Below are 11,829 nucleotides of genomic sequence, written 5' to 3'. Positions count from 1 at the left end.
TTTAACAGGTTATATTTATTTATATTTTAACAAAATGTTGTAAAATATTTGTTGTAAATTGTTTAATTCGCATTCACATTACTAAAACGATATCAGATCTTACTAATAGTTCTAGACCAGGATAGAGTCTGGTTAAAATACGGTTTAGTATGCGATATTTTGTTTCATGTATTTTCTATGATTGTCCTTAGATTACCTCCCCCTATTTACTTGCCGCTAGGGGCGTTGTCGTTGTATCGTCCTCAAACAGCGAAAATGGCTTCCCATGCCTTGTCACAAATGCTGGACGAGCTTATGGGTCGTGATCGAAATCTGGCTCCGACAGAAAAGAAAAGTGAACTACACTGGCAAGATTCGGAGGTAACAAATATGACTGTGAAAAATATCGATAGTTATCAAAAAAGTTGTCGGAAATACAGTACATTTAGCTCGTGAAAAGCGGGACCATGTGCGTTTTTCACCGCTAAAAATTCGTTTGCTTGCACAGGCCAGCAACGAGAACTTTAACCAGTCAATCCAAATGAAGGACATTTTTTCACATATACATTAACAGTCAAGGAATTTATGTCAGAAAGCACTTGTCATCGCTCTTTCGGAATTCATTTTGGGTAGATATATGGTTCTGTTTTGTTCAGATATTCGTGGTTTATCGTGGATTGCTTTTGAAAATAATCAATTTGAAAGCTATATTATGAATTATACCTTACGAAGCCATCTGACAATTGATGCTGAATCTGCTTTCCTAGACTCCATAGCCCGTCTGTTACGCAAAATATCACAATGTTAACAATCAGACCGCGGAAAACCACAAATGTGCGTATTATGCGCAAAGTGGACGATTATACGCCGATTGGGGTATGGGTTTGTCACTTAAAATAGCTGAAATCAATTAAACAGTAACATTTGCAACATATTAAAATTTGCAGTAAATTATGACCTGGTATATGACTTTTTACTGGCCACATAATGTATCTTTATATTGTAGACTTCAATGTTACAATCATCTCTCAATGAAGACCAGTTTTTAGAATTTAAAAAAAAGTCTTCTTTTTTTTTTAAATAAAGACAGATTTTTCACTGATTTTTTACCTTAGACAGCTTACGCATCAACTATATTTAACTGTTAGAGTGGTTGTTCAGATAAATTGATGGTGAATATGTGGACAACATGGTCAGGAGAGGAGTCCGTCTACTTGGCTCTAAATACTTGCTATTCAGACTGCATGGTTATTAGACCTATCCAGTCCCCAACATGGTGATATACTGAGGTTTCAGTGAAGGTGCCATTTTCAGATAATGAAAATTTCAGGGGAAGACACAATCAAAATTAATGATTTTTTAATATATTTTCCTTGGAACTGAGTTGACAATGAAATACCAGGAAATCCAAAAATAAGAAATTAGGTCTTTGATTTTGAAACTAAAAGCAGATGGATGGCCATTGGATTGCAAACTGTTAACATGACTTGAATCATTCTTTTTATCTTTTTTCAGGTTTGCAAGTTTTTCCTGGTGGATTTTTGTCCGCATGAATTGTTCGTGAACACAAGAGCAGATTTAGGTACTTGAATATTGAGTTATTGGTGAACATTTATATTTTATGAAAAATGGTTTTAATACCTGTTTTCTCCTTTTTTAATAAAGCATACAGTAATTACTATCTAGTGTTTGTGAGTTATAATTTGTAAGTTGGTCGAAGTGTTATTGGTTTCACCATTTGTCATTTATTGGAAACAGTAGAAAAGTTGAATGAAAAAAATATGAGATTTTACTGGACCTCTGATATTAATTGATATCAATATTTTCTTTAGGGCCTTGTGAGAAGATCCACGATGAAATCTTTAAAAAAGAGTAAGTATCATTGTTACTATTTTTATCTCAATATTCATTCTATTGAAGTAGTAATTATTTGTTGTATTGTTGAGATTGTTTAGTTCTCTTCTTCATAAAGTTGGTTATTTGGTTTGGACAATAAAAAAATCGGCATCATGTTCAATAGCTAACATTATTAAGCTGCATCAAAACTTATTCAGGGCTCTCGATTTGCCAGATTTGGGGCTGAATACCAATGCAAAATAGTATTTTGTTTTCCCAAATTAGACCCCAAGTTTTCCCAATTCTAAGGAAAACGCCGCTATTTTTTCCCAATTCTAAGGGCCCCGGGCCCCAGTCCCAAAATGGGGTGTGAGAGCCCTGTTATTTTCAGCTTACATATAGTAAATATGATTCATTGTGAGAAGTTGAATTAGCTTCTTAGTCATAAGATTGATCTGTAGCACCTACCTTTTGGCTTTTTGCCAAACAAACTGAACTTTTATCAGAGGACTGTTTTGACATTTAGTTGACTCCAATGTGATTTTTTTCAGATATAAAACTTCAAGCAGGGTGAAAACAATGGGCTATGAGGAGGAATTTGAGCGCTACTTGGAGGGACTGATAGCCGATGTTGAGAGGCGTATTCGTCGGGGTCATCAACGCTTAGCTCTTAACAATGCCCAGGGCAATGTAAGTTATATAATAGTGGAGAATTAACTCTTTAGATCAGAAGCATTCAATGATACACAGCATTGGGTTGTTTTTTTTTTTATCATGCAGTGTTATTTTTGTGACAAGTACTTCCAGAGGGAATCAACTTAACAGGTCATTTATTTAAAACATGCTTAGGTGAATTTGATGAATGGAGCAATGAGTCTGATAAAATGGAATGACAAATCTGATAAAATGGAGTGATGAATCTTATAAATGGAGCAATATCTTTTGTTTTGAATGTTAATGTATATATTCATCCTATATATCCTAAAACCAAAATAATAGAACATGGATGAAACATGAATATGTGCTGTCTGTGTTGTAGCTAAATGGACAAATGAACAGAGACAAAGAAGAAAAAATACAGATGTTGACAGAAAGAATAAATGACCTTGTACAACAGGTGAGCAATCATATATTACAAATAAACTGCAAATTGTTACGAATGTTTTATTTGTTGGAGATATTTTTTCATTTAAACAGCAGGGGCATGTATTTTTTCACTTAAACTGCAGGGTGCATGTAATATCACCTATTTCTGTCCCACCTTAGCACAAATCCTTGTCATATCTTGAGAACCTCTTAACTGATATAGTTCATATTTACTCCATAGTGTCAAAACACTATAACATATAAAGATGGTCATCGGTTAAGGTTAAAGGTCAAACTCTCATTTGACAAGTTGGTCCTGCATGCGAGCAAAGGCATTCATGTTTTACAGACATTGTGTAGCTTTAGAAACATATTGTCTACAAAATTGGTGAATGCAAAGCTTTCACATATTCAAGAATAAATACTGAGTTAGTGCTAATACTTGTAACTGGTTTTGTAAATTATTTCAAAATTAATGTTCATTCATTTATCACTATTTCCCAAACTTGTGATCATTTATGGTAACTGAAATGGATTGAAAAGGAATGATTCACATAGCAGCACACACATGTGCAAAACATCTATATAAATGAGGAGAGCAAAATCTTAATCTTATCTTAAGAATATTACCATTATAAAAAACCAGTGGTTACCATGACTACATGGTAACCTTTAGCGTAATCTTCTATGGAACATTGTTACCAGTTTGTGTATTTCCTTGTCTATAATCTTTTAACCATCTTGTCACACTCTTTTCAGCCTTATGTTACATGGCATTATAGTGCATCCAAAAAAGTTGGTTGATTCCTAACCATTTTGTACACTTAATTAATGAGCGATTGTATGCTGCACACTGGTCTGATGATGGTCATTAGTCATTGAAATATAATACTTTAATTTTTACTGGTTGTGTTATAAGAATTTCTATTCTATTGACATTACCAACCTGAAGAAAATATTTCGAAATTTCAAAGTGTTTGTTAAAATGATTGGTACTAAACACATTTATAAATTGAAGAATTTGAATGAACTACTTTAATGCTACTGATTTCAAGAATTTATGTGATATTGGTTGTAGGCAGAAGAACTGGGCTGTGAAGGGAAAGTAGAGGAGGCTCAGGGTGTGATGAAACTTTGTGACCAGCTCCGGGAGGAAAGGAAACAGAGCGAGTCGGTCAGTATAATAAAACTTATGTACAGTGAGGTTCTTAAAGTGTTCTTTCTTTTGCTGCATATATGGAGGAACTTACCAAGCACAGATTTAAGTTTTATACCAGACATAAAACCACACACGAAAAAGCAACAATGGTAAATACGCCAGCCAAGCTTAATCAAAGTAAACATTGAGTGATCATCAGATTTCCCTTATTTGGTCCATCAGTTTTGTCTTCATAGTGGTTCTATTGTTTAAACTTTAGCAAACTAAAATAAAAACCAGCTGTTCGACAATTTCATATTTCAGAATAAGCTTGCAACCCAATCCAATGAACCAGAAAAGACAATGGAGGTTTGCTCGGTGTGTGGTGCTTTGTTAGTGGTAGGTGATGTACAACAGAGGATTGATGAACACCTTATGGGCAAACAGCATGCTGGATACGCTCGCATTAGGGCCTACGTAGAAGGAAAGAAAATGGTATTCGTCTTATTTGTTTCTAGAAATTCTTTTCTGCACCCTCCCCACCCCAAGTTGCCTGTCAATTTCTATTATCTTCTTTTTCTGAATCATTCTCAATGTTTAGAGTTGCCTTTCTGTTCAACCTAACCAATCCTCATCTTCAGGAATATATACAATATTCAGTATGAAGATATGGTACACAGGTAGTGAATTGCAATTTTTTTTTCAAAATTTTATTTGCAATAAACAATCATTAGTTACTTTCTTATCTGACATTTTCCGACAATATTTAATTGTTCTTGTGTTCAAAGAGGTGATACTTTCTGTTGCATTGCTCAAATCTTGAACAATGAAATATTTAAGAATCTATACAATTTCATTGATCTTGGAGGGGGGGGGAAAAGTAACATGAGTTTTAGGAATATACTCTGCTTTGCTTTCATTCAGAAAAGAGTCACTGAGGAAGAAGAAAGAGAAGCTAGATTTCAAAAGGAGAGGGAAGAGCGTGAGAAAGAAAGGGAAAAGGAAAGAGAAGAACGTCGCAAACGTGAAAAAGAAAGGGAAGAAAAGGAAAAGGAACGAGAAAAAGAGAGGGAAAGGGAGAGAGAAGAGAGACGAAAGAAACGCTCTAGAAGCCGTGACAGAGACAGGTAAGTACTTTCAGAGAATAGCTTGTATGCAGCTTTGTATAGGTAGGTTTTCGAAGCACAAACTGTTATCATTTGTCTTCTTTTCAAGTATACATAATTTTAATTTACAAAGATTGTGAGACAAACTCCATGTACAACATACAAGATTATTTTTTTAACCTGTTTCAAAAGGGGATATATATGTGTTGGTACAACTTAGTTTGTGAATGTGAAGTATTTCTGAGAGAAGAACATATGTGTGTGTGAGTTAATTTAATAATATGCAGAATGTAACTGCATGTTTCAGGCACAGGCGTTCGCGAAGCAGAAGCAGGCACAGACGAAGATCAAGGAGTCGATCTAGGGACCATCACAGGTCCTCTCGCCACCGTCGCTCCAGATCAAGGTCACGCTCTAGACGGTCAAGGAGTCGAGACAGACGTTCACGGGACAAGGATTATCGTCGTCGGTCTCGCAGTAAGGAACGATCTCGGGATAAAGACCGCAGTTCCAGGGAACGGTCAAGGAGAAGCAGAGATAGAAAGGACAGAGACAAGGGTAAGTTTGGGAAAATATTGAAATATTTTATCAATCAGATGAGGAGGTATCTTTTACATTGTTTGGGGGTGAATCAAAATTAATTATCAATTTCTTAAACAAAGATATGGTCAATTATTGTTAAATATCACATTGAAATATAGGAATGCAAAAAATTGATGGATGATTTTGAAAATTTGTGGCAAGTTGTAGTAGAGGGTCATTTTAATACATCTGCTATAATTCATCATAAATCAATTCTCTTATTATCTTCAATGCACCATGGATCATAGAAATTCAGTATTGATTAGGCTTAGTGAGGTAAAAATGATGACTGATTTTGTTAATTAGATGAATCAAAATAAATCTGTTTGTTGTAATGGATTTCGCCAAGAAATTTATTTGACATTTATTCTTTGGAACAGGAAAGGCAAAATCACACTCCAGAGACAGAGATAGCCCTGACACACAGGAGAAATCCAAAGACGACCATAGCAAAGACGAGCAAAATAACAAAACAGAGGAATTCAAAGATTGATTTAGAGGTGACACAAAATTTGCTGTCAGTTTTCAACAAATCAGGTGAGTTTACTAGTGTCCAGTGGTGACGAGGTTAAAGTTGACCAGAACTGACCAATGGTTGAGATTGAAAATAGGTAATAACAGGCATGGCAGGTAAGTGCAGGAACTGATGCCAAAATGCCAACATGGCTGTTTTAGAGAATCAGAGGGGGAAAAGCAGACATGTTTGTCAGAAACAAGAGAAAAAAAGAATTGAAAAAAAAATATAAAATAAAATCAAGCTGTTTATTAAGCAATTAGAAAATGGTGTGATTGGTTTTTGCTTTTTATTGCAAAATGAAGCTGTGTTCAGTAATCTGCTTTACTCTCTGGTCCCAAGGAAAAAAGAAATTAATTAATTTTAGGAAAAAGGAAAAAAAAAGATCATTTCATTCTGCCTAGCAGAAAGTCGGTTTAAAAGATGATAGTCAATTTGGGTTGGATTAATTAGAATGTGTAGACCAGTATTTATCATTGGTGATAAAACTTTGAATGATTTGTATTCAATTTTCCACCTTTTATATCTGAAACCAATCCAAGGCTTGCGGTGACCAAGCTATTTGCTGACATCCTAACAGAGAGTAAAATCAATTCCGTCATGTACTTGTTGCTAAACCCAACACAAGGTGAGTGAGAAAAAAGTTAACATTTCCATGCATATTTTGTAAAATTTTATAATTTTTTTTTTTCAATTCAATGTTATTTCAAAGGCTACAGTAATAAGTCACAGAGAATTTTCTCTCTATAAAGTTTATATTTAATCATATTTTTTTTTTATCTTTTTCCCTTTTTTTCCCCCCTTTTTTTCAATTTAAAAAGTAGACTTTTACTGTTGTACATTGTCAGTATTTCTAAAATGAAAGTCATTTACCTTGATGATGTCCATCTCCATAGAGACAGGTAAGGTGTATAAAGTATTCGAGTCGCATCCCTTGATGATGCAGTTATATGACAGGTAACTCATTGTATTCTTTGCTCAAAACCAAAGAAGGTCGATGGATGATACCACAGGTAACTGCTGTGCATTGATTTGGGAAGAAAATAACCAATCAAATGAATATAATAAATACAGATGTGAAAGAATAGACTCGGTGGCTTTTGTGAATTTCATTTCTTTTAAGGAACATTAAAAATTTCTGAAAGTGCAATTTTCACCTTGATATCAGTGATATTATCACAAGGCAAACAGTTTTGTGTTGCTTTAAAATGGTTCCAATACTATGGACGTTAGATTCTTTTCAACAAAGTAGACCCATCAGAGTTCTTCATGGAAAAATACAAAAGAGAAAAGATCTCTGATCACAGAGGTCAAGGTTAGAAGTGGAATTCAAATTCTACTTTGGTTAGTGACAACAAATCTGTACTATCAAACAGAGATAAGAGCTACATAAATTTGATGTACAAAGATGATATCTATTCAGGATAAAGGTTAGTTCTACATTCAAATTTGAAGGCAATCTACTTGTTTGAACTGGGAACTAGAATCAGCCGTTGTTGCAAGAGAGTTTTACCAATGAAAAATTTTAATCTGCACTGGGGAGTGCAAGGCCCTATTAACCGTCTTTAAGGTATTGCTCAAAGAAGATGTTTGAAACCTTGGCTTTGTGATGTTCCAAAGCTCTACCCTCATGAAGAGGGTATTGATATATTTGTTCATTGATTATAAAACCTGCTGAATTCAAGATGTTTAATTGAATACCAGTACTGTTGTCCAATGTGGGCAAGTGACATACAGTTCTATGAGAATGACACTACAATTGCTTCATACAATGTTGGCTGGAAATCACTTGAAATTAGTGGTATAGTGCTGCTTTATTTCTGTTTTTACTGAGCAATCGACATTTACCAATATATTGGAGATGGAACTATTCCTAAATATCATTATCATAGAAGATTTAGTTCGTTCGGGAAACTGGAAATGGAATATTGAGGTTAGTGAAAGTTCTAGTAAGCCTACCAATGGTTTGAGCCGATCCTGTGTTGACTCAAGGTTAGTGGAAGCAATTTCATATGTTCCAAACAACTTGTGCGATGGGCAGCAGGCGACGCGTTTCCCAGATTCTACAGCTATGTCAAGTAAGAGTAGTGGTGAGAAAGTTGGGCCTGGCTGGAAATGGCCAAAACTGGCACCGTGCATGTACCATTTGACATCTTACAAAAAACCACTCTTAAACGACATGTGCACAATACTTCTGATTTCAGTGGCCTTCAATTACAATAGCAAAACTACTGTGGAGCAGGAAAAGCATTTAAAAGAAACAGGATGTTGAATGAAAACTACTCCCCTCATGCTCATCTGTGTAATGTATCAGGTATGACTTCCGAATACTCGCTGGTTCCCTCTCTTGTGTATACTGTACTGTTATGGTGGGGATGTGTTACGTGTTTGGGGTTTTAATTTTCAGGTACAGCTTGAGATACAAGTTGATTATATGCACACTGAAATGAGACCATTGTTGTTGTCTGTTATATCCATTTATTGCAGAGTATCCGGTATAATTTTGAGATATGGCAGTGGTAGATGTGAATTCTCAGTGTAATGATGTATGCTGCTTTGTTCTGTGACATGCATCTCGTTTCTAATGAAAGATTTCTGCCACAATTTTGCACAAGAAACATGTACCAGATCTTTCACCATGTAAATACCTGAATTAGTGTCACAGCAGAGGTATTTGAAATGGCATTAATACAAAATGCTTTTGAAAAAAAAAATTATAGAAGAAATAATGAAATATTGTGTGGATTAAGATAAAGGGAAAAGGAAAAAGGTTCATATGATAGTAGAATTTTTTTTAATACATGCACAATTGTAAATGGAAATGTTCTAAATCTGTTTATTCTAAATTTATCTTCTGGTAAAATCCATAAAATTTATGTTATGCCAAGGAGGTGTAAGGGGGATGGATAGGTTTTTTGCTTCTTTAAATTAGATGCACATTAATGTGTTTTGGTCAGTTGCTAGGTAGATATTGTATTAGGTAGGTGCACGCTTATAAAGAAATTAAAAAAATCTAAATCAATATTGCCTCAGTTCGTCTTGTTTAGTCAAGTATACAACCCGTTATATGTATCATAGGAATTTTTATTGTAGTGTGTTGTGAAAATGATTCCATAAGTGGTATTGTTGGTCTTAAAGTTGCATTGTTGGTCAGAAGTAGAAAGAATCACAGGATTTGTAATGTCAAAATGAAAAATAAAATTGCAACAGTCATCAATAATTACGTAAGCAAAAACAAACCAGAAATGGAAGAATCTGGGTAGAAGTATGGTCGTGATTCAAACAGTCTGATAACCAACACATAATTTCATCTGAAAATTATAAATTTTTGTGGAGGAATGACTCCTTACAGGTAATTTACTCAGTGATAAATGTAAGGTTGTTAAATAGAGGAGCCAGAGAAATGTTGTCCTGTCTGGTAAAATAAACTTTGGTTAAGCTTTCAAAGGTGATATATGATGTGTCTGTGATTGCCTTAGTTATAGATGTGAATTAGTGCAGAAGATATGTCACATAAGTCAAGAATGCACAGTATTTGAGAAAAATGTTTATATGTGCTGCACTTGTTGGTACAGATACTTTTTTTGTGGGAGAAAATGTGGAGGAAAGATAAAGATATGCCATATTTTCAGGTAAAAGAAAAGGGGAGGGGGGAGTTTAATAAGGACAAAAGTTCATGGAGCTATGAAAAGGTATCAAGGCATGTGACATGACTTTTGGACTGTTGGTAGAAAACATTGTTAAAGATTGTGTCCAGTAGTGTCTTAAAAATATATATCTATGATGTATGCTAATTTTCTTTTTTCCCTCTTTTGCATTTTTCAGATGCAGTCATTAGCTGTAATATCCAATATGAAGAGACAAGACAAACCACAAATTCCAAGTCAAAGATTCATGGGGGGAAAATACCACTATACAGATGCTCTGCTCTCCACCAAAGGAGAGGATTTTCATTGGTGTTTACTATATATGTATTTGTTCCTATTTCGAGGTATGTCTGTGTCATTGAAAATCCTTTATGGACATACTAAACAAAAACAAAATGCAATTTTGTTGAACTGTTATAGATAAATTCTTTGTATATACATTTGTTACTCGATATCATTTTGTCATTCACTGTTCATAAGAAACTTGTTCTGAAGTGTTGTTAACATTTCCAAAATTTTCTTCATACAGACATTTCCTAGTGTTTGCAGGATCTAAGAACCTGTTCATGTTAACAGATAAAAATAAAACCAAGTTTCCATGCTATTTTTGATTGATTTGTTATTTGTTATAATTCTTGTGTGTTGATTGTCAAGAAACGTTAATATGTTAATGACAGTGAAATGACTTTTTATTTGCTCCGTGATTACCTACCCAGTTTTAGGTCACCTGCGACAAAGTCTCGTGACCTGTTCTAATATCCTTCATCCGGCTTGTGCATCCATAAACAATTTAATACTTTACACTTCTTCTCAAAAACCCCTGATCCAATTTCAATGAACTTTTGCAGAAACCTTCCCTGGCCCAAGATGAACCAAAATTGTGAATTATACAGTCCCCACCCTTTAGGGGCCAAGAGGAGTTAAATTTCAAACATCTTCTTCTCAAGACCAAGATATGGTAGAATCAAATACTTTTCATGAATGGAAGCATCTTAAGGTGCTTTATAAAAATTGTGAATATCACGGCCCTAGTGTCTCGCATTTCCCCGTGGGGAGGGGTAAAAGTTTACTTTGGTTTAAATAGGAAAAATAGATTTTGGGACATTTAATTTCCATTGGAAATATTTCTAACCTGGTTAGAATTATGAGTGAATGGGTGGCGACTTGATGGTATGCTAATTTGATCCTGACTGACCCCTAGGGGCCAAAAGGGGTCAAATTGCATATTTTAGCTTAACGTTTGTTATTTCCCAATGGAATTATCAGTATAGGATGACAGTTATGATGGTATGCACGTATTTGCACTGCTTCATGACACTTGATAACTATCCTTTAACTTTAATATTCCATATTGCTTATCTTGGGTGACCATCAAGGCCGCTAGGATAGATTATTATTAATATTATGACGGCCATCAACACATAAAAGGTCATTAGGGCCATCAACCGGTAAAACACACAGCGATCCAAAAATGAATAACATCAAACTAACAGGTAAAAGACAAATGCTAAAAATTTTAAATGGTTATATTATCAATGAGTCGGTCAATAAAAAAGACCAACATCTTTCTGATAACCTAAAATTTTAATAATCTCAACAGTTTCAAGGGTTTTTAGACTTGTAATGTTACGATAAAAACACGTCAGGCTTTTGCCCTAATGATTTGATATTTGTTGAAACTATCACTTGTGGGATTGTTTTTGAATTGTCTCAAAGCAGTTTTCCTATTTCTAATAGCTTTATCACAATCTTCATTAATCCAAGTTTTTTGTTATGTTTTCATTTGGACTTTGGTATACATTCTTTGGCTATCTCAAGAAGTTCGGTAGTAAAGGATTCCATCGGCTCTTCTAAATTCAGGAAATCAGTGATGTTGAGCATTTTGGTACCGAGATGTTCAAATGTACAAAATCTGCCTTATATAATTTCCAATTGGTTACA

At 34.6% G+C, this 11,829-nt stretch overlaps 1 protein-coding gene across 4 annotated transcripts; it reads left to right on the top strand.

Annotated features, from left to right (window-relative positions):
* Positions 1 to 255: 255 nt before the first annotated feature.
* Positions 256 to 10,492, top strand: LOC132548766 (luc7-like protein 3). 4 transcript variants are annotated; one of them, XR_009554160.1, is made up of 11 exons: positions 256 to 360; positions 1,495 to 1,561; positions 1,812 to 1,851; positions 2,367 to 2,505; positions 2,855 to 2,932; positions 3,980 to 4,075; positions 4,364 to 4,534; positions 4,964 to 5,166; positions 5,453 to 5,703; positions 6,108 to 6,869; positions 8,446 to 10,492. XR_009554160.1 is itself a non-coding variant. In XM_060212654.1 (11 exons), the coding sequence occupies exons 1-10, from the start codon at positions 256 to 258 to the stop codon at positions 6,218 to 6,220; spliced, it is 1,263 nt and encodes a 420-aa protein (XP_060068637.1). In that variant the 3' UTR covers positions 6,221 to 6,264; positions 10,067 to 10,492. The 4 variants fall into 4 exon arrangements, 2 of the variants coding, with proteins under 2 accessions (XP_060068637.1, XP_060068636.1); XR_009554159.1 differs by having other exon boundaries at positions 6,108 to 8,555; positions 10,067 to 10,492; XM_060212654.1 differs by having other exon boundaries at positions 6,108 to 6,264; positions 10,067 to 10,492.
* The last annotated feature ends 1,337 nt before the right edge of the window (positions 10,493 to 11,829 follow it).

This window comes from Ylistrum balloti, unplaced genomic scaffold (assembly GCF_031769215.1).
Source record: "Ylistrum balloti isolate Yb309-2 unplaced genomic scaffold, AGI_CSIRO_Ybal_v1 Utg370026, whole genome shotgun sequence".
NCBI classification, from domain to species: domain Eukaryota; kingdom Metazoa; phylum Mollusca; class Bivalvia; order Pectinida; family Pectinidae; genus Ylistrum; species Ylistrum balloti.
The sequence above is the reverse complement of the archived record's forward strand: the minus strand, read 5'-3'. Positions and strand labels throughout refer to the sequence as shown.